At 38.5% G+C, this 23,259-nt stretch overlaps 1 protein-coding gene across 1 annotated transcript in view; it reads right to left on the bottom strand.

Moving 5' to 3' along the window:
* Window positions 1-23,259, bottom strand: part of LGR5 (leucine rich repeat containing G protein-coupled receptor 5) — a 94,898-nt gene that overhangs the window by 28,414 nt on the left and 43,225 nt on the right. The window contains exons 3-4 of the mRNA XM_009566198.2: window positions 11,227-11,298; window positions 9,590-9,661 (exon numbers count right to left, since the gene is read on the bottom strand). Of these exons, the coding sequence (XP_009564493.2) occupies window positions 9,590-9,661; window positions 11,227-11,298 (144 nt within the window). The remainder of the gene's footprint in view (window positions 1-9,589; window positions 9,662-11,226; window positions 11,299-23,259) is intronic.

The following is a 23,259-nucleotide window of genomic DNA, read 5'->3' as shown; positions in this document are numbered from 1 at the left end:
TGAAACATCCAGACAGTGATCTGTACTCTGATATACTTTTTCTGCTTTTAATGTGTTTTAGTGACTTGTGTGTTGTTTGGAACATGAAAGCTCTAAAACTTTTCCTGAAGACGGCACTACAGGGGAGTACTTAAGTCAATGGTGAAACAGAAATAAACTTAAGTAGATGTTTGAAAACATTACAACAAACAGACGCACCCAGGGTACAAATAAGTAATCCAGTACAACCTAAATTTGGTCTACTTGAGACAAATGCAATATTCCTTGTGACAGGCATATTAATCTTTTTATTTAAAGCTGCTTCTTCATTTACAGTCATGTAAAGTGTCAAGTCTGTTCTATCTCCTGCTCCATGCTGCTCCTACCTACTGCATGAGAACACATAATGATTGCTAAGGCTCCGTGCCAGGCTGGCAAATAACTGAGACAAGGTCAGTTGGAACAAATTTATAAAGTTCAGTGTCAAAGCCCTTGTACAATTAAATTTTCAATATAATAACTGACATGGCAGGCAGCAGAGACAGAGCTTCCAAAATAACTCAAGGGTCTGTCAACAAATGGTTGAGGCTGGAAATGTTTAGAAATACCCATGCTGTACCTCTCCCGTTCCCCAGGCAACAACCATGCTATGCCTTTGTTTTCAAATAAGGTACAATTTGAATGAGTAGATGAGATTTCTTTGCATTCAGTCAGAAGTAAATTTCTTCCCTGGGTGATGCTGGTATGTAAACTCAGAAATTACAGTTGCCTTAGCTTGACAGTTATACACTGATTAAAGAATGGAGGCTTTATTCAAACTAAAGGGGTTACTGTATTACCGTTAACATCTTGTTCAATAGGAAGCCTGCCTGTGCACCTCTGACATCCCTGTTGACTCCGCAGGAGTTACTCACGGGATACCTGGATGTGTGGCTAAGCCAACAGTCAGTTGTTTGTATGTGATCCTGTGGCTCAAATGGCAGTACTGCTTCAGTCGTCATTGAGACCAGGATTTTTATCTTAGCACTATTTGGTAGCAAATTAAGGAATTGATTCTTTTTATAGCTGAAGTTTCCAAATATAAACCCACCACTGGCTATGTAAACAAAACACAAAATGTAGAAAGAAAAATACGACTGCTACCATATATATGAAATTCTAGGTGGTTGAATTGTTGTTTAAATAAAGCATAACCTGCAAGTGCTCGTAAGAAGTCTGCCTCAAGTGCTCTTTTGTTATCTAATCTTTTTTAAATTTCCAAGCACCATTTTTCCTCTTGTAGATACTAAAAGATTTCAGCAGTGACTATGTTTCCTGTCGTATCGTAGGTAATACACACTGATGTGTAAAGCATTGATCAAAATTGCTGTTCCCAGCCAATTGTTTTACATGTGTTGATCAAAGTTTTGGCACTTCCAGAACTAAACCCATTAACTCACAAAAGTGACCCTATAACTGAAAATATATAGATAACATGTGGTGAGTTTGAAAGCTGCTATTATATTCCAGAGAGAGCCAATTTAGCAAAACAGAAGTGCTTGATCTCTTCTGATAGGCAACATGTAAATAAAGCAGCCAGTATAAAATTCACCATAAGCTCACCTGAAATGTCCAAACCTTTCCAAGCAAATGCTTGAGCTATGTGGATTGCACCCCACTGGTGTTTCCTGTGACATACCGTGAATGCTACGACCATGTGTATAAATTATGAAAAGATATTATTCATATAGAATTGCAAATGACACTCATTTATCGGTTCTCTAAAATGAGTCAAGGTAGGTATTTGAAAAAGATTTTATTTGAATTTTTTGATCAATTCAATATGGCTGGATACTTAGCTTTACACTACTGGTATGTTTCTATGTATTTTTTTTCCTTTTCCTTGGTCTTCTCCCAAGAGCAAGCCCAGCTAGAACCTGGATGTACCTCGTGATCAAGAAATTCCTTGATGTCTTGTTGGAGTATCTTGATCATTTATTCAGGATTAAATCAAATGCTAGATGGGGAATTATAAGGAGATTTGTCCCAGGCCATTCTCTCCTCTGAGTTAAACAGCTATTACATGGATTGCCTCTTCTTGCAATGGGTGAGGGTGGGCCTGAACACAATGAGTGGACTGGAGGAGAGCCACAAAGACAGATAAAGTAGTCAAGGACAAACAACTTTCTCTGATATTTAAGTTTAAAATAGGAGATGAAAAAAATAAATGAAAAGGGACTATATGTAACAGACAGGGGAGGTAGAGAAGTGAGAACACACGAGGACTGATTTTGGGTCTGGTGGATTAAAGAAAGGGTGTGCTCCTCCCTCTCCTACCACCTTCCTTTGCTCCTGACTTGGCTCTTTTATGCAAAGAGCTGCAGCCAAGTCTTGCCACTAGACGTTTTTAAACATGGCCCTTTAGGCAGGATATCCCTTTCAATCCATAGGGGAAAATGCTAGGACTACTGCAAAAGCTTAATTACAACACACCAGCACAACAGTACACACAACTCACTTTCAGCTTTGACCTTGTATGCGCTTCTACAGGCCTGACACAGAGAACCCTGTGTGGTGACAGCAAGACCGAAAAACAGAAGTCACAAGCTACAGTTTAGGAGCATTTGTTTCTGTCTCTCTGCTCAGTTTACAAGGGAGGTCTCTGCAGCTCTGGGAGCTTCAATACTTAGTGTTCCTCAACAGCCAAACATGCTGCTCAGGTGTTTTGGTAAACCTCCATTCAAGTTGGTGGCCCTTTGCATACAGCACAAACAGCCAGCTGCAATGCTGCTTTTATGTGAAGATACCAGTTACCCTCAATTATCACAGGTGGGAAAAAGTGAGGGCCAGCAGGAGCTGTTGCGTTATCCTAGGAATCTGGCTGCAGACTCAGATCTGGCGTATTTGATGTGGCTGGGAATGGTCCCAGGTCCTGCAGCCAACTGGCTTGGAGTGGCTTGTGCTACGCTAGTGACCTCTCCCAGCCTTCCAAACAAGGTGGCTGTATGCAGAGTGCCTACCGGGGATGATCCCAGTGCTGCGCAAACTGCCTGATGACCCTGGCGACCAGTTCAGGCATATGTTAATTGGCATGGGTCAAAAGTGTGCCAAGGACCCTGTCAAAGGTGCAGCAGGACAGTCCATGGGAGCGTCTGGGAGCACTCTGAAGCACTGTTTGCTTTGCTAGGCTGGCTGTAGCAACAGTGTGGCTGTATGGTGCCCCGGAGGATCTCCTCAGACATCTAGTGTGTGCCTCCACACCGCTAACCATTCCAACAGTGGCTTCTTGTCTTCCTCTTGCACATGGTGAATGTCCTGATGGTCTTCAGTCATGCAAGATAATTTCTGGCTTGCAGTTCTGAGGCCGAGAAATTTGTCTGTCCCTTACAAATGTGATTAAAACCTCTCTTCTGAGATTACTCAGAAGACAGAAAAGAGTCAGATCCTTGGTAGCTCCTACCAGATGAAATGAAACATCACTCAGTGGCCTGGAAATGCTGAACCAGTTCAGCCTATTTGTACTCCACTTTGAAAGCAACAAGCCCTACAGCTGGTTGAGTCAGGGACTGCAGACAAATAAAGTAGCATATGTATTTTAGAGAACCTTGGACCTCTATCTTCCTTACGCTGCGAAAGTGTCTATGACTGAGAAGCGTGGTCTGATATTGTACTAATTCTCCGTATTTCAGTCACTCTTTTGTTACCTAGTGCGCCCCAGGGCTCTAGTGGCTCGGATGGTTAAGATGTGCGATAAAATAAGGGGATTGCAATGGTGAGTTTTGAGACACCTTTGCCTATGTGTACAGACACCTGCATGAGTACATACAACTTTGATTTAAACTGTGGGAAATTTGTCCTTAGGGAGTTGGTGCGTACCTGTTAAGGTATGGGTTTCCTGAGAAGCATAATGCCTTCTGTGGGCTTCATTATCATGGAGGGTGACGTGGGAAACCACAAGTAAAAACCCCTGTCTTTTCGTAAAAACAATGTGACTTCATCAAAGTTGTTTTTTTCTTTTAACTAAAAATCAGGATTATTAACACAAGCATCAAACAAGAAAAAAATTGATTAAAGCTGACATTTCTGGAAAAAAAAAAAAGAGCTTTTTAATTTCAAGCCTGAACTGGAAGCATCTAAGAACTCTGTGCTTTCAAAGTATGCAAGTCTTTGTTTGGATTAAGAAGAGAAATTTCCCTTGAAATGTCAAATACTTGGAGGTATACAGGGAACATAAAAAAATCCATTTGCTGACCTGTTCCAGACAGGCAATTAAGAACATCCAAGATGTTTTCTAGATAATCTTTTATGCAAAACTCGGTGTCACCATCAGGCACTCCACAAATACTGAAAAACCTTAAAATAAAATTTAAGTGATTTACAAATTCTGTTGGGAAATTTAAAACAAATTGCATCGATTTTATTTTCTTATCTTGTTACTTGTAAATTCAAACTAATTTGCCTCACTAAATTCCAACTTTGTAGCTTGTCAAGGGAAAAAAAGATGTTTTCTTTCCTCTCTATCAACTCTTTCTAGTGCTTTGGAAGATGGGATATGTTGGATTCTACCCTATTTTCTACTATTCAAGTAAAAGTTCTCTTAAATTTTACAGGAGTGAAAACAGGTGATACAGTCAAAAATGCTCGCTTTCAAACATCCTTCATGACTAGTTTGGCATGGGTGGTGGGGTACCACCTGAGCTGTTCTTGTGTATGACAACATAGTAGAAAAGAACTGCTCATAATAATGATATCTAAACAAGAAAATAAATAAGGAATGAAGTTTCATCTGTAGTGTTCACTGCAAAGGGTTGTATTACAATAGTCCCAATAAAAGAACAAGCAGGAGCTTTGCTTTCCTGTCAGCGATGCTAATTCCACTTTCCTCCTTTATTTAGCAACATTTGCAAATGGAGATCTGCAACTTATAGGTTGCTACTAATATAAAATTTGTGTTAATGTGTTCAGGGGAAAAAAAAAGCCTGCTTTACTAATCCCTTCTTGTTCAAAAATATTTAAATCATATGCCCATTCTGGTACATAAGGGATGTCAAGAGAAATGACAATACGATTACACTAGAGGAAAAAATATATCTATTTAAACAAATATATACATTAATGGGAAAAAAGCTCGACATAAACCAAGCTGCTAATTAATAATGATATTTGAAAAACAAATCAATATGCATGTGTAAAAGGTTTTTGGACTACACAAGTATATTCAAAATCACTACAAGGCTCGTTGATTTAAAAGCAGAATGAAAATATTGATGCTGTGGGAAACAAAATCCAGAGGCTATCTGCGTATAGTCAGTTTGAAAGAAATACGTTTGCTCAAGGTGAGTAACAGGGAAGACAGCACTGCACATCCTGCTGCCAAGTTGTAACATAACAGTGACTTTATTTTCCCCTTTCAAATATGGTACCTGTGAACACATTTTGCTCTTTTTGTCTTAACAGAAATAAATGCCATTTGAATTGATAGGACTAGTGATTCAGATAATTTGTACTCAAACTAGATTTCAGAGGAAAATTATAGCCTGTATAATAAGTTGAAGTTATCCTTCTGCTAAACTTGGAGGTCAAAATCACACCTCAAAATCAGTGTGTTCTGGTTACTTCCATAAATCCTCCTTCCACAAAGGGAAAAGGTGTCTTACACAATGATTGTCCACACTCTGGTAGCTGAACTCATTTATTAATCAAAGTAGCACATTGCTGTTGTTGACTATTGAACTACAAGGACTATTATAAAATTTGAGAAATTTTAATATCGTTTATATTATTTTTTGATTCAGTGACAGAGAAAAACAGGCTGTTTGCTTTGAGGCAACACTATAAATGTTTTCTCACAAATTTTTCCCGTTGAAGATGAAATTCATAAATGTTAGGGGTTTTGGTGAATTTTTGTTCCCATTTTACAGTATTTATTGAATAATCTCTGCTGTCTGAAGAAGACTGATCTGTTCTAGAGGTAGTTCAAGCCCTAAGAAATTTATGAATATTTATCCTGGCATTCCATGTGCCAGCAATATTACAAATTGAGCAAGAAACTAAAAGAAATTGTTGCTCATTCCTACATCAGTTCCTGTTCTGTGTCCTACAGGCCACTTAACATCAATTAATTTATCTATCAAAATTGATACCTACACTGTCATTTTTGAATATGAAACTAGATAGCAAGACCATATCATCCAGAAATACCTTTTTGTGACGAATTTGCATTATGAGTAACACGGAAAACTTGCGTGTGCACATATAACCCATGTATTGTGCATGTGCACACATGATTATACATGTAAACTTATATAAAAATGATTCTAACATAATCCACTTCACACTGATTGAGGTAGCAAAGCCGTTAGTGTGGTTTGCCCCTGTGCATGACTGCTTTTCTTGAGCAAAACTACCAAAGGCAGAGATGCGAGTCTTGTCACCAGTTTTCAGGTTTCTGCATCTGTACTAACCTAAAGCAAAGGGTTAATGAGGGTTCAAGAAATCTCACCACCTGCATAGTAAAACAATAAATACAAGAAGTTGCTATCTTATAAGAACTGCCTCCGTGAAAGCTTTTAACCTCTTAATTACACCCTTGAAAAGGCTCCTGCTATTTCAAAGGTTAAATAATTCTTATTGTAAATTGGAAAGCAATACAAGAATCACCTTGCGAACAGAAAACTCCTAGATTGTATGAAACAAGAAACTGAATCTGTGCACACCTTTATCTGGCAGGCACAACCTCGTTTAAGCAAACAAAAGAATAATAGTTTTCTTTTCCTCAAAGAGTCTCTTTTGCTGGTGATCGTCTTTCAGGCGTTAGTAGCTTTTCAGTACAAACTCGTATAATTCCATCTTGGGTCTGCTACACAGCTGTCTAAAGGTTTCCACTGACCTCTCCTATTCTCCTTCTGTTTTAATTCTGCCACAAAATATTGGTCTTTTACATAGACTATACAAACTATGTTTGGTTTACTTCTTCAACTTCTTCACCCAAGGAAAAAAAATATTTGCAACAAAGCCTGAGTGAGACTGTCATTTTGTTTAGAAACTGTGCTGAAAATTCAGCAGTCTCTTTCAGAGAAACAAAGGAACTCTTGTTTGCTTGGCTTATCGTATTTTGGTCCAGAATGCGTATAGAGTGATGTGATCTCAGCAAGACTTTTTTTGTTTGTTTAGCAGAAAGAAAATCTAATATAGTCACCAGACCAGCATTTTCTCATGACTTTTTCAAAGATCAAAGGAAAGAACTGTAACCTCAAAAATATATGGCTGAGATATTTCAGTCTGTCTGGTCAATAAAGAAAAAAGGCAAATTGACCAAATAGCAATTATAAGATAATTAATTCTTTGGGCTGTTTCACCTTTAGAAAGCTTAACGAATTCTTTGTATATTAAGGAGGTAAATGTTTAAGATGGACGTAAGAAACTGGGAGCTAATACAGTATAATGCGTGTCTGTGTAGTGGTAAGTTACACACAGTTGACATAATTTTGCTGAAAATCTATTAATTTCATGAATTCTGTTCTTCAGATTTTGGCTGAATTGAATATATGCAAAAGATGTTAACCTTCTGGTGGAACTTTATACAGGAAAAAAAGAATAGCATGTTCAACACAGTACATTTCTCAAGCAATACATTTTAACTCTGTCCAGAGTGGATGGCTTGGTAGAGATGCTCACTCTATCCTTGTCATTGTTAGGCTTTTACGAGTGATGCTGGTCATCAGTGCACACTGTAGCAACATTTTTTGTGATAGTCACTTGAACTTACAGATTGACTTCCACATTTGGATCTTGGAACTTTTTAGGAAAATAAATAATTTTATTTCAAAGTAATTTTAAGGAAATATAAGGTGGTCAAGTAAAGCACAGTGAAGACTCAGTTGACATTTTCCTCTGTCCAAAGAACCTGCCTGCCTATCTTTAATCATCTACCTATTTTATGCTGCACATTCAAAATCAGTGGATACTTTTGAAAATGTAGTCATCTTTTTGTATGAAGTGACAGTGGAATTTGGAAACATACTGTCTTTACTGTGTCCTGCACTGAGTCAGCAAGAGTGGCCTTGTCATTGCAAAATGTGAACTGCAAGTGCAGCAGAAGGAACTCATGATACTCAATTGAGTGAACAAGAGCACAGCAGACGAATTTTGGTACAGACAGGTGTCAAGTGAGGCACTTAAAGAAAAAGGTAATCCAAATGTTACACAACAAACTCTTGAGTAGTTACTGACATGCTCAAAAGAAATCCTGCAGTTGTAATAGTCATGAAAATAACAGCTCAATGTTCAGTAAAACTCAAAAAAATTAAGCAAAACAAAGTTTGGGGAGTTAGTAGGAAAGTGAACAAAGAAGCATCCATAATTCCTCTCTAGAAATCTGTGGTGTGCAAACACTTTAAACAGGCTGTTCAGACCTGATCCCTCCTTCACTTGTCTCAAATCAAATACATGAGAACTGAAAAATGTTCCGTAAAAGTGACAAGGATGGCCAAAAGAAGGGAATAGCTCCCACATGAGAAAAAATCCTAACAGCCTACATCTGAAAAACATGACTAATGGAAATACAACAGAGGTCTATAAAATCTGGCATACATCAATGGCGAACTGCTGTTTCCATTTTCTCCTGATTCTGCACTTGGGGGTCATCAAATGTGGTAGGAAGTTCCAAGAAAATAACAGGAGGTACTTTGCCATGCTACGCAGAGCTAGTTGTTCAGCAGATACGTTGCCACAAAAAATCAGGAATTTTACATCAGCTCCAAAAGCAATCGTACAAACTCAAAGAAGAAAATTCTTTAACAGCTATTAGATTCAAAGAAGCCACAACAGGCTCAACGAGTGCCTGAGTGCAAACCTCCAGCAGCTGAGACAGTTTACCAAAGGAGTGTCATTATGTTCTTTCCCCGACCTTCTAGTTTTCCTTTGGCATCTGCTGTTGAAGACTGGATACCGGGATAGGTCAGCTTTTAGCCTGGCCTGGTACAACCATCCTTATGTTATAAGGTACATCAAAATAATTTCATTCATACCACGAAGCAGCCAATCCTCCATCCTGGTCTAGCAGTCTGGCAGGAGTTCTGTTAAAACTGAAGTTTGTGGACTGAGTCAACATGGCACAGTCAAGAACTATAAATATGGAGATCTGCCTGAAGCACAAAACATAATTAAGCGTCCCCTCACACGCTTAGTTTCATGAGTTAATAGTGTTTTCCATACTACTTAAAAAGAAAAAACATTACAGCAAATGAAAAAAATCAAGGGCATCATTTGGAATTCTTTCTTTTCACCTGTAAAGCACCTTAACAAGAAACCATGGGAAAGACCAGTGTTCAAGAGACCATATTCTTCTTGAGAAAAAGCATTACAGGGCAATGAGTGTCTTCTCAGACGGCAATCCAGCTTATAATGCTGCAAAGAAGGTGCAGGTGACATGAAATTACTGGAATGAAATCATCCACTTTTGATGTTCAATTGAGAGTATAATACTCTTGAACAGTACCTCAAAGAGAGTCAAAAGAAAAAGCTGATTCAGCACATTATTAAGTGATATTAACAGGTAAACATACATTAATAGGTATTCATACATTACTCTTCATGCAAGGTTACAAGCTGATTTATCAAGTATACTCACAGAGACTGCAGGCTGCGCAAGTTCTGGAGTGCTTCAGTAGGAACCTGGCGTAGTTGGTTATTCTGCAGCATCCTACATTTTGAGTAGCACAAAACCCAGAATCAATACAGTAAAGACAATTTCTTTCTATTATTAATTTTCTTCCAAGTTTACCTTCTTTATACTGGTTCTACTTCAAGATTGCAAACAAAGGAGAAGTACATAAATATTCTGTTCCCTCGTCCCTGTAAAAATGCCGGTTCTCTTCAAAGCAAATACCTGTAGCGTATTAGCTTTGTTAACAGCTACATATCAGCTTTAAGCAGGATTTTCAAAGCAGCTGAGGAAGCTAAAAGAATAAATCCAATTTGCTTTCAATAGGGCTTGAAATCCTAATTGCCTTCAATGATTCTGAAATGGTCATCCTCATGTACTGATTTTGTTTGTCTTCTGAAGTGCTTCAATCTCTTAATCTGTTGAAGCTGTGAAGGACTGACTCTTGAAATTCTTGCTCAGAAAAATGCTACTAGTGGGAAACAATTTTTAACTGTACAAGTAGTTCATGATCTGGTTTGAACAAAATTTTATTTCTGTAAAAACTGCAGATTTTTTCCCCGTGAAATCAATCTTCTTAAATGGAAGCTATCTAGCAATGACCCGCTAAATCTCTTTTCTGAAATAACACATTATTTAGCTTGAAAAGATTGAAAAATCACTTTTCATTCCAAAAGAACAGTTTCTTCCCTTTGAATACAGCCTAATATCCTTGTTTGGACCAACTCCTACATATATAAATGGATTCTATGTGGGCACAACTGAAGCAGTACATGCTGCCTTCAAAATGAAGCATACTCAGTGGGACATTGAAAATGAAATCATTTTTGGCAGGCCTAAATCTCCTTAGGCCAACATGAGCTACAGCTGGCCAACAAGAGTAGATGGAGTGGGAAATTCTTTATATTTTTTTCGTGCTTATGTATCCTTTCAGTAGAGCTTTGTATGCTTTTACAGTAGCATATGGCTTGGCTTGAAGCTGCCTAGGAGGATGGCATTCTTGCTAATAATACAGTTTCTGTGAACTTTACATAGGCATGTGAGTTGTGGCCTGCTACAAATTTTAGTAACTATATGTACTGTCTTATTACTCCAAATAATACAGGGGCTTGTCCTATTTTTTATAATTTTTCTTATGGTAATCACATTGCAAAGAACAAGATATGAAATACAAACTGCATTTTAAATTACATAGCGTTCTACAATAATGGATTTCCCTCCCGGCTCTCAAGAAAAGGAAAAGGCAATTTACCCTCAGTTTTGTGTGATCATGAGAAGTCCACTAGAAGTTTTAGACTTGAAATCAGAACTTTTCAGGCAATTAAAGAAATTATTAACTGAACCAATTCTGACCTTTGATATTCTACAGAGACATCTACTTGATGAGCAAATTATTTTTAGAATGGCATTCCTGCTTTTCATCCTTTGTGTTTAGGATATTTTCTTTACGAAAAAAATATTTAATGATGTTCATATGTATCTTCACTTCAGCTGAATTGTTCAAAATGGGCTGATCAAAATATATAATTTACTTCACTGGTTAATTAGTTCCCTGGAGCATTTAGGAAATCAGAAATATATCAAACAACACACAGTTTACTTACAGCACTTTAAGACTGAAAAGGCCAGCAAATGCTCCCTTAGGAATGTATGTCAAGCCATTTCCTGCAAGACGTCTGCAAAGTTTGAAAAAGGAAAAGAAAGAGAGTGAATACTTTTCTCTTCATGTGGAATTAATTTGATTGTTAAAAAGTGCAATACAGCTCTGTTTGAGCGACTGATGCCAGAGGCAGTAGTTTAAGAGCCTTATTTTGTCCTTAATAGACTTTTAAAAGAAAAACAGAAAAAAGAGAAGCCCTTAACTGTACAGTTGATTTACTGACAGCTGGACTGCAGAGACAAAAATGTGATTTCAGTGCAAACTGAGCTTTTGGTTTCAAATACATATGTAATTCTTCACATTGCACTTTCAAAGGATTAGAGCAATTTCAACAACTAAAATACAGATACATTGACAAAATTTAGAATAATTGGATTTACAGGCATGCACTTTTGGAATTATGCATACATGATGTCTGTGCACATTAGCTCATTTGCATTAATATCAAAATATATCTACATAGTAATGACCATGATTACTTTTAAAATAAATAGACATGAAACTGCTATCCTGGCTAAATCAGAGTTTTCCCTGTGAGCAGATGTGCAATAGGTTGAGATAAAGCATATTTCCTAAAAATTGTAGGGCTTTTTTCTCTAATTCTATAGCATCTTGCTTCTCAGGATGCCTGAAATTATTTTACAGACCTAGGTAAGTACAGCAAAAAAGAATGCATTCTGTAAGGTTTGTGCCCAGGAAAGAGATCATGTATTTGATGTGAAATAATGGAATTTTTATGTTCCCCATCGGTGAAACTCCAGAGCATCTTGCTTTAAGCCTCCTGACATCTCAGTTCAACATGAAAGTGCTATGATACCTATCTGGAAAACTGACTGGTAGGGGTCAGATTCCCAGCCAAGTTACTCTGTGCCAGTAGAGCCATAATGTCTGCTCTTAACCGGCAACAAATGAGGACTGATATGATGTAACCCCCTTCTATTTGCAGATCAAGTTAAGCAAATTGGAATTGATATTTCCCATCAGCTACGATATTGCACATCAAAATTGCAGACAGTTACCACAGACCAGCTGATTTGACAACAGATTTGACATTTGATTTGGCCTCTGGCCCTTTAGTAAAGATCACAGGACTGGATCCAGAAAATGCCTTAGGTACCAAGCTGCCAGAGAGAGGAAGCTATAGCACTGAAGTAGGCACCAGAGTAAGCATACTATTCATGGAAAAGGCCAGGTGCTTATGACCGTAGCACCAAAGATCCAGCACTGACTGGCCCTTAAACATCATCTTCCTTTGGAGTTGGCTGCCTCAAGCTAACTACAGGATCCTCAGCACACCCTCTCTTTAGACAACTCTTTCACACAGAAAATAAAAATAAAAATTGGGCCATGAAAAAAGAAAACACGATTCTAGATCCCAGCTTCAAATACTTCTCAGGCATTTTCCATTTGTGGAAAAGGCTCTTCCCTGTACATACACACCTGCTGAGCAATGTGACCTGTGTATGACTCCAAGCACGTCTCTCTCTCTCTCTCCGATGAATTTAATTGTGCTCTGCTGCCACTCTTAACTTCAGACAGAGATGCTGAGCTTGTTTCTCACTTTGGAGCACGCTAGAGTCTAAGGTTCGGACATCTGGAAATTGGGTGCATGCACCTGAGTTCCTGCAGGTAGACGAGCGAACCAAACCTGGCTCACTCATGCTCCAAGGTGAGGCACTCATAGGTTGACCTTATTTTTTTTTTCAGAGGTGTGAGGGGCTTCTCCAGCTTCAGCTTTTATTCTGAATGAAAATGGCAATGATTTTGGGGTTGTTGCTGGATCAAGCAGGTTACACACACCAGACTGGGTCCCAGAAAATAAATGCCATTTGTGGATCCTTGTGGCTCAGGACATATCTAATGCTAATCTCAGTTTACATAATTTTTTGGAGAGACTAAAGACAGCTTCACCCCCACAGTACTCTTTTGGGCTGCTACTTCAATGACAAGACTGGATGTGACCCTGGACACGAAACTTTAACTGAAAAAAAAGTAGGCATGGGTACTTAGGTTTTCACTTACACCTATAAGTTACTGCTTTGAGTAGCATATGGAAAGCCTGATAAAGAGAAGAGAACTAAACCCACATGTCTAAAGATTCCAGCCGGTGCTCTTTCAGGCCACCATCCCTTCTTAAGAATGTCTGTGTTGTGGAAATTTTCGTAACTGTCGCAATGCAAACTGCCAAACATACTACATGTTCACATTGCTTGTTTGAACTGGAATACTCTTCATAAAATGGGTGAGCTGAGAAAATCATACCTATTTAAGAGCTCCTGAGAAGGGCTCTGGCAATTACCAAGCATGCTCCTCCCTGCTACAAATGCAGTACTGCGGCAGTTTAATTGGGACACCATGCAGCTTTAAAGTTTTGTGTCAATGTGTAATAATCCCTTTTCCCAGCTTCAGAGCGTCATCATGGCTTTCTGTGGTAAGCTTTAATGCTTCGCATTTTTTGGAATACAGACTGTCATAATTTTAAGACATTTTATAGTACTTGTAATGTATATCTAATATATTTAGAAAGAAATACCTGAGCACAGAAACGCACCTACACATGCACATGCTGCATGGCTCACTGACAGTTCAGAATGATTTTAGTGAGATCGTACTGCATTGTGCCGTCTTTGAGCCAGTCTCTAATAGCTAAAACTTTTCCATGTAACTTTTTCCTCTGTTTCCTTCTGCGGCCAGGTTTTCCGTCAAACTGTCTTCAGGAGAAGATCTGCCAAATTAAACTGTTGTCATTCTGTCTCCAATGTCCATTTGGATCATCTGACCATCCACAGTATACCTCCCTAAGAGCCTGCTCCCTCCACGTGGGCCCAACTCCAACAGCTTTTAGAAGAATATCTGAAACCACAAGTTAGTTGTAAGCAAAAAATGCTGAGCCATGTTCCTGAGCTCTTCTGAGTGACAGCTAGCTGCAGTGTTAAACTATGATGTAATTTTTTCCACGGGTTTTTTTTTTTCAGATGCCAATCCTTGATTTATATTCTCCTTCTTTTGCTTTGATATCACAACTTCTCAATTATTAAATATGTCTTGTAACAAACCCTTTAGACAGATGAAACCACACGTTAATCTTCATTTTGGTAGAAACAGCTTCTGCATTTACTCCTCATGAGTTTTTCAAACCTCAAGTCATTCTTAAGTTCTGCTTTGAATGTGTATTCAGTTTGGAAAGAGTTCTCACTAATTTTGCAGACAATGATTAATTCTATCTTATATGATACTCCTCTGCTAATGCAGCAGAATGGTCATGCTTATCACTTATAGCCCTACACATTTCAGTAGAGGGCTACATCAAATGTATCATGAATGCCAACTTACATGTAGTCCATGTAGTCCTGCCACCAAGCAAACTGACAATGTCAGAAAAGGTAGAAATCTGGCAACAATGATTTTCTATGTAAACGTGTTGTCTGACCTTCAGCTCCCATATTTAATTCTTTTTCATTATGCCCTTTTCATTGTTTTCTGTGGAACTGACATCAGGGAAACCACCTATCTATTCCCAACATGCTCCATGAGACCACTTCTGAACATTGGCACAACAGTAGAATCTTCTCAGCCCTGTGGAATTCCCCAGCATTGTGGTATTCGGTAAAAATCAGCAAAAACGATGCTTTGAGATTGTTGTCTAATTCTTTCAATGTTCTTGGATGAAACACATCAGTTCTTTAAGGCATGCTGCAAAGCTCATTAAGTAAGGCTTATTTGTTCCTGATCATTTTTAATGCCTTCCTTGTGGGTTTTTCTTGCTATTACCATGTTTCTATCCTCAGTCTAGGCATCAGGGAAAAATTAATCCCTTGTTGACGTTACAGTGACTATCAAGTATCTATCAGGGTTCAGGGATTTTGTTTTCCATTACCGTAAATTATTTGAGAGAAGCTGCCCTGTATTTTGCTGAACTTTAGAGGGACTTTGGCTAGTGAATTTAGTCTGTCTGGCTGGGTAAATACTGCTTTTCCTGAACAGATGAAGATAGATATCCTATCTATAGTTCAGCATTTAGTTAACGATTTCTGAGAGCAGGAATGAACTAGCTTGTTTATAGCACTTACATAACCAAATGACTGGCTTCATTTGTTTGAACAACTTCAAGTTTAATTTTATGAATGATATTTTTTCTATTTCCAGCGTTTTTGACATTGTTTTAGAAATATCTCATTAAGTACATTCAGGCTCAAATGTATCACATCTCTTTTATGAAAAGTAACCAAATATACACAGCCTTACTGCTTTTGCATCATATTTTTGAAGATTTATTATTTTAGAACTAGATTTTACCTATGCTGCTTCATATAATCTTGCAAATAAATGGAGGCTGGAAAAGTTTACGAGAAAGTGTTACCACATTGCTTTCCTCAGTACATGCTACTTGCCACTGCTGGAATTAAGATACCAGGACATTTTTGGCTTCCGAATAGGCCAAGTTTTTACACATGCATGTTTCTTTCTAAAAGATGTAAAATAAAGGAGTGGAGAGAAAAGCATGTTGCCTCCATCATTTCAAATGGCAGCATTTTATGAAAGAAATACCTTTCAAGGCAGTTCAGCCCAGCTGGCAACCTCTGCTCATTGCTGGAACAGCTCAGTGCTGCAAGTCAGGTTCATGGCCTATGGTCAGATCTAAGTAAAGGCGTCTGGGCTCTCCTTTGAGTGTTCCCCATCTGTTTACCCCTTTGGTGTATTCTGACCTCTCCTGCAGTGTCACAGTTCCAACAAATGGCAGTCACCAAGTCAGGAGAACATTCCCAAAGACAACACTGCTAATGGGACACCACAGAAAGTTCTGAAAACCGTCAGAAACGGGTTTTTTTTTCCACTTTCCTTCGATTGTTGCTCCTGCCTGAAAAGAAAAACTTCATTCCTCAGAAAGAAGCAAATAAACATGAAGTTGTGACTGAGCACAGTTAATTATTTCGCAACATCATTCTCTCTAAATTCGAGAGATATGGATTTGTTGGGTGGACTGCTCAGTGGACAAGAAACTGCTTGTATGGTCATATTCAAAGAGTAGTGGCCAATGGCTCAAAGTCCAGATGGAGATCTGTAATGAGTGGTGTCCCTCAGGGGTCCATATTGGCACCGGTGCTGCTTAATATCTTTTACCAATGATATTTACAGCGAGATTGAGTGCACCCTCAGTAAGTTTGCAGACGACACCAAGCCGAGTGGTGTAGGTGCCACACTGGAAGGATGGGATGTCATCCAGAGAGACCTGGACAGACTGGAGAAGTGGGCCTGTGAGAACCTCATGAGGTTCAACAAGGCCAAGTGTAAGGTCCTACACCTGCGTCGGGGCAACCCCCATTTTCAATACATGATGGGAGATGACATGATTGAGAGCAGCCCTGCAGAGAAGGACTTGGGGGTGCTGATCAACGAGAAGCTTGACATTAGCCGGCAGCGTGCACTCGCAGGCCAGAAGGCCAACTGTATCCTGGGCTGCATCAAAAGAAGTGTGTCCAGCAGGTTGAGGGAGGCGATTCCACCTCTCTACTTCTCTCTTGTGAGACCTCATCTGGAATACTGTGTCCAGTTCTGGAATCCTCAACGTAAGAAGGATATGGAGCTTTTGGAACGGGTACAGAGGAGGGCTACAAAGACGATTAGAGGGCTGGAGCACCTTCCCTACGAGGACAGGCTGAGAGAGTTGGGGTTGTTCAGCCTGGAGAAGAGAAGGCTCAGAGGAGATCTTATAGTGACGTTCCAGTACCTGAAGGGGGCCTACAGGAAAGCTGGAGAGGGACTGTTCATAAAGGCTTGTGGTGATAGGATGATGGGAACGGGTATAAAATGGAGAGGGGCAGACTCAGAGTAGACATTAGAAAGAATTTCTTCACCATGAGAGTGGTGAGGCAATGGCACAGGTTTCCCAGGGAGGCTGTGGATGCCCCATCCCTGGAGGTGTTCAAGGCCAGGTTGGATGGGACCTTGGGCAGCCTGATCTAGTAGGAGGCGTCCCTGCCCATGGCAGGGGGATTGTAACTTGATGATCTTTAAGGTCCCTTCTAACCCAAACTATTCTATGATTCTGCGATTTCCTTTACTTTTCTAGAACAATATTTTTTCTTTACTGACTCAAAACTGCTTTCTGCATGGGTGTTTTCTGCATCAGGACAAGTCTTGCCTGGCACCAAGTGTCTCATTACCTGCTGGGAAGGAAGGTAAACTGGAAACACTAAAAAGTCTACTCTCTACAGCTAACAAATTATGGCATTTAATAAGGAAAGCACCTCTCCACTAACTGTGGAAAGAAGCTGCAGCAAATATAGCCCAGCTACTCCTCCTGATTGCAGCAGACACTGGCAGTACAATACAGGTAGTGGCTGCTTTTCTTCTTTGCTTGAGTAAGATCTAGACCAGCAAATGTGGTAAGATTTAGTCCAGCAAATGCTGAACAAGCACCTGTAAAGTTTATCTCAAAATGTAGTAGTATCAAACCTACAGCAAGGATACGAAAGGAAGACAATAGTATCCTTACGTTTACATTTATTACTATTCATGCCATGTTCTAACAGGATTAGCACAATGGGATTTTCTGTAACAAGTTACTGATCAAATCTTGCAAGGTACTGAAATACAGGAGAACAGATGGCATGCTGGATCTTGGTATGGCTCAAGATACGACAGGAATAAGCAGTGTGAAAGGAGTAAAGCACCACTATTAAGTAAAAATCCAGTTAAATCTGTTGTAATTCTATTTCAGAACAGATACAGTCAAGTAGAACTTCACTACGCTCTAATTTATGATAAATATATTGGATTCTTTCTATTAGGCCAGTAAACTATAATAGCAATACCAACTGAGTCATTGTCTCTAGATGAATGCCAATGCGTATCTTTTAATACGGATCAGGTTATATATCACTGCACCACATGTGTTGCATTATATCTAATCAGACTCCTTGTACTGCAATATCCTATACAGTATGTAACTGTGAGAGCAATACGAAATCATCTTTCAACTATGCAAAGATACTGAGCTAGTTCTACAAAAGTCATTCTGTGAACTGCTGTCTTGCCTTGATGCCCTTTGAGTCTGCATTTTACTTCTGTTCACTAATTGATTTGCTGATTTCATTTAAGTAATGAGAGACTACTATCATGAATTTGGTTATACATATGTGCGTGTGCATATGTTTAAAGATGAGTAGGTTAACATTAATAATGTCACAATTTAGTCAGTTTTATATTTGCTTGTTTTCTTGGAACAATTAACAAATTCTCCAGACAGAAAAGTGAAGAGGAATTTCATAGAAAAACCTAGAGAATGGTGAAAAAAGTCTTCACTTTTGTGAATAGAAATTGAAAGCACAGAAGGCTGGAGACAGTGAAAACGTCCAACAGTGGGGACAATTTTGCTATGCGATACTAACCTTCCTGGATTTGGTGCTTTATCACTAGTATGCCATGTACAAAATCCCATTAAAATACATATAATCATGGATTGTGTCTTTTATACCTTGGGTACAGATAAGAAATTCTCTTTTGTAATATGAAACATCTTTCTTAAATGCCTGATCTGCCTCTCCAACTGCCATAATTGTTCTGAATAACTGATAAAGATCCATGGTGAAATCTCATTGATGTCTGTGGATAAATTTGTGCTGACACAAGTAGAAATAGCACTCTCATTTGCATCCTACCTCAGCATCATATTTGCCAGTAATTTAATCCTCTCTGAGTTGTACCAACAGCAATAGGAATACTCATCATAAAACTACCATCAATTTCTAATAAAGTAAATGGTGTTTGTGGAGGAACAACATGGAACAACAACAGGAAAACATAAATTTTCAATTTTTTTTTCTAAGACAACTTGTTCTGGATTTAAAAAATTGCCTCTTCAAGGAAGAATTACCTTTCTTCAACCTTTTGCTTCATTTTGTTTTTCCTATCAAACTTAATCAAAGACTACACGTATATTTAGTCCAATTATGTAAATATACAGCCAATATAGAATTTTATATATTTCTATGGACATAAATTTCTTGCTACTTGCATCAAAAAGGTTTTGACAATATTGTATGCTGATCAAGCAATCACCCAAAGTCAATTAAAATTTCTACATAAGATTTTAATTTTATATTTATTAGTGACTATTTTTGGGCCAATGCAGTAGAAATGTATGAATTAATGGGTGATTAATTACTGTGTTAATGATTAGTTAAGTAATAGATGACATCGACATAAATATTTCACAATGTTTTGAGAAATTACTTTGTTAGACTAGGAATTTAAATGCTACTCTGTATTTTAATTATCTTTTTATATTTCAATCTGTCATGTTAATTAAAAATTGTAATCATTATAGTATTATAAAAAAAGTGCGTCAACGGATATATTAAGAAAACTTGATGCTTAGAGAGATCAAAGCATAAAATGTGAAGATATTCTCCTTTCTTTACAAAGAGAAAGGGAGTCTGTAAGTCGTAATCATGCTGTATATTATATTTATTGCCACTTACAGTTTAGTTGGAAAGTCAAATATAACACAGACTACTCTTGCTTTAGGGCCTAATTGCCTTTTAAAATGCATGTGCCAAATTCTCATAGGGTGTAAACTGGAATAACTCCATCTGACCTCAAGCAGTTGGAATGAAATCAGTGTGTATTTGATCTTGAGCTGGCTTTGATAAAACAGATCACAGATTTTTGTCAGTTAAGGATATGGTCTAAAACGTACTATTTATTTCTCCACTTATAAAAGGCAGAGACTCTTTCTGCACCTGGCATGAGTATCACGCAATAATTACTAGAGACAATTGATCTCTCCTTTTGTGAAGCTGTCCACAGCCAGTGCTGAGAACAAGCCGTTTTGCTCTCAGCTCTGCAGAAGGCAGTGCCCTTCATAAGGCTCCAACAGGGCCCTTCTGCTAAACAAGCAGCCACGTAACCCGCCTTCTTCCTGCAGCAAGGCCAGTTGTTGGAGAGTACTCATACTTCAGTCAGGAAATCCCACATCGATTCCCAGCAGTGGATACCAAGAATACAAGCAAGATGGTGGATGTACATCACATTTTTCCTCATCTGGGTCTCCCAAGTGCCCTTTACGCTTCTGATACTGGTTTTGATTTTATCCTAGTACTGCCAGTATCACCAGAAAAGGTACGAACTAATAATAATGACCATTAATAACAGGAATTGGATGAAGTGTACTGCAGTACAACACACCATGATCAATCTATCAGTAACGAAAAACATGTTAGTTGTTTTGTCATTCCTGTGTAATAGGCAAAGGACATAAATTGTGTAGATCCAAGTTTCAAGGTTACTACCATTCTCCAAGTGGTACAATGAAACAACAGCAAAGAATTACTGGAGACATTACTGCTACTCCTGCTTGGAAACGAAGAAAAGCAACTTAGAGAGAAGAAGTTGTCTTTATTGTGCTTGTGAATCTATTGGACATAAATGTGATATTTGCTGATTTCATTACCCATAATCCTCAGCAAGTGGAAAAATCGACCAATGTAGGTAACAGAAGCATTCACTGTGTTGAAATCAAGTAGCCTAAAAATGGGCGGAACTTCCACTGACTAAAAAGAAAATTATTTCTGCCTACTTGCTGCTGCAGTACAGACAGTATATGTAAGACTTAAATTAAAATCCTGCCTCGGGATCTATAGATATATAGCACATTTAATAAATCATCATTTCAGCGTAGTCTAATTAAGTATAATTTCACTATCTGTATTGATCACAAAGAAAAAAAGCTCTCCCTATGATTCTAAAGTAGTTCCTAATCAATATTGCTGGATAATAAACTACAAGTTCCAGAAAGCATTTACAAGATATAAGCCAAAAATAAACTTGAGCATGCACTCAGTAAAAGCAGCACAGCAGCACTGACAAGGTTCCTTGGCTATCAGTCTAAAACAGTCTTTGTTTCTGCATGCACGCGTATCTCAGTATTTTCGCTTCCCTTTTACCTTCTTCCTTCCCCTGTCTTCTCCCCTTCTGTCCTTTTACACCACAGATGCACAGCAGTTCCAGCGTCAAGGTTGCTCCACGCAATTTGCATTAACATTTCCCGAATAACTGTCTGACAGCACAAGCTATTCAACAAGCAATGCAAGCAGTTCTAATTTAGGAAGGCATTTGCACTGTTGTTTCTCTTTTCTTTTTGTTCCTCATCTTGTCATTCTTGATAAGAAAGTGAAAAGGGCAGTTTGGAGGGTGCCAGGCTAACACAGTTACATAGGAGACTTCTTTGTTATTCGCTTTGGTGGCCTCAAAGGAACAGCAACATAACATCAGGGCCCTTGTCATGTGAATGTAAAGGTTACAAGTTGGTATCTTGTATAGTAGAAATCTTTTGTGTTTGTTCTTTTCTTGCAAATCAAACTAACTGTGTATGCAAAAACTAGGGGAGAAAACTACCAAATTGCTTCCAAATGATTAACTAGACAAACATCTTCTCACTGTTTTCACAGACGTATGATTAATTTCAAGATCACCAGTGCACCTCCCTCTGTCAGGACTCTCAGCGCCTTCCTGGCTGTATTAAAGAAAAGCTGGAGAGTCACAGCCTTGAGTTATCAACAAAGTCCGTCTTAGAGCAACAGAATCTATGATATGCCATAGGCCACTTGTCTTGTTGGTGACAGGCACCTCTCACTGACAAACACTACATATTGAACACAGTGGCACAGTCTGAACACATCGCCTCTACACGCATGCATGAAGTGAAGAAAGCAAATTCAGAATTTATGTAACGAAATCAAATTCACAACATATGTGTTACGTTGTGCACAGCTCTTGAAATTACCTATGGGACCATAAGTCATGTAGCGGTGGAAGTTCCTGAAACTTTAGCCGACAGAGGTGTACAAGGCAATTTCCACCAGGAACAGCTCCACTAAAAGCTGCTGTGTAAGAACTGTAAAGCTGGTATTTAAGTGACATCGGAAGGAAGTATGTGTGGACAGTTTGAGACCACTAGATGATAGCCTATTTTCACTTTTCTTGTGCATACAGATATTTTTACTTTTTTGCCTTGGGGTTTTTTAAATCAATGCAGAATAACCTTCGGGAAATATTATAGCATTTAAGCGTCCTGTCTGAAGATTGTTGAAGTAAATTGCAAGATTCCTTCACTTTCTCCAAAAAGTGCTGGACTATGGCTGCAGAAGTTTCATGTTTTCTACTGGCTTACACAATTGTAAAAAGTACAGAATCAGTTTTCAGTGCTTGCCACAATGTGCCTGCACCAGCACAAAAGTTGACTCTACAAGACCCCAGGAACTAATGCTCTCAGTTTTCAAAGACATAAATAACCAGAGAGCTCAGTCCCACTGCTCTAAGACAGTGGGGAAAAGAACACCTAATACCAATTAACAGCTTTGAAAACCTTTTTGCAGGAAAAAAGAGCAAACACAGAGAGAAATAAGGGGAAAACAATAAATAGGAACAGATGCTAATGGATCGTTCGTGGTAATTAAGAACTTCGTTTTCACACATACAGTGGCCTCTTTACCACTTCTGCAGTGTAAAGGGATTTGCACACAAATCACGAGATTCAGATAAGTCATCTCTTCTGTATTGTATGTGTAATTCTGTACTTCAGTATTGTAGCAAAATGTGGTTTTAAAGGCACTTCTACCCAAGTAGCGAGTGTACTAACTCTGTGATCAATCTGAAAAACTTTGTACATATATTTAATTCCCTTCAAGGGTCTTCAAGAAAGAACATTAATGTCAGTTAACCTTCTTGCATCTGTATTTAGATTGCAATTAACTTAAGGTGGCTTTGTTACATGGTTCTGTGAAACAGAAACTATTTGGAATTGTCTTAGGCTGTAGATAAAATAATTGTAATAAAATAGTCCTTTGTTGGTGTTCTACTAAGTGACCTGTTTTAAGTCGCTGAAAAAGAGCAATATGCTAACAATCACTTGAAATTTTGCTTTTCTGTGGAATGTTCCTGTGATTAAAAACACAATAAAAGCTTTATATATGTG

Source organism: Cuculus canorus, chromosome 1 (assembly GCF_017976375.1).
Source record: "Cuculus canorus isolate bCucCan1 chromosome 1, bCucCan1.pri, whole genome shotgun sequence".
NCBI lineage: Eukaryota > Metazoa > Chordata > Aves > Cuculiformes > Cuculidae > Cuculus > Cuculus canorus.
The sequence above is the reverse complement of the archived record's forward strand: the minus strand, read 5'-3'. Positions and strand labels throughout refer to the sequence as shown.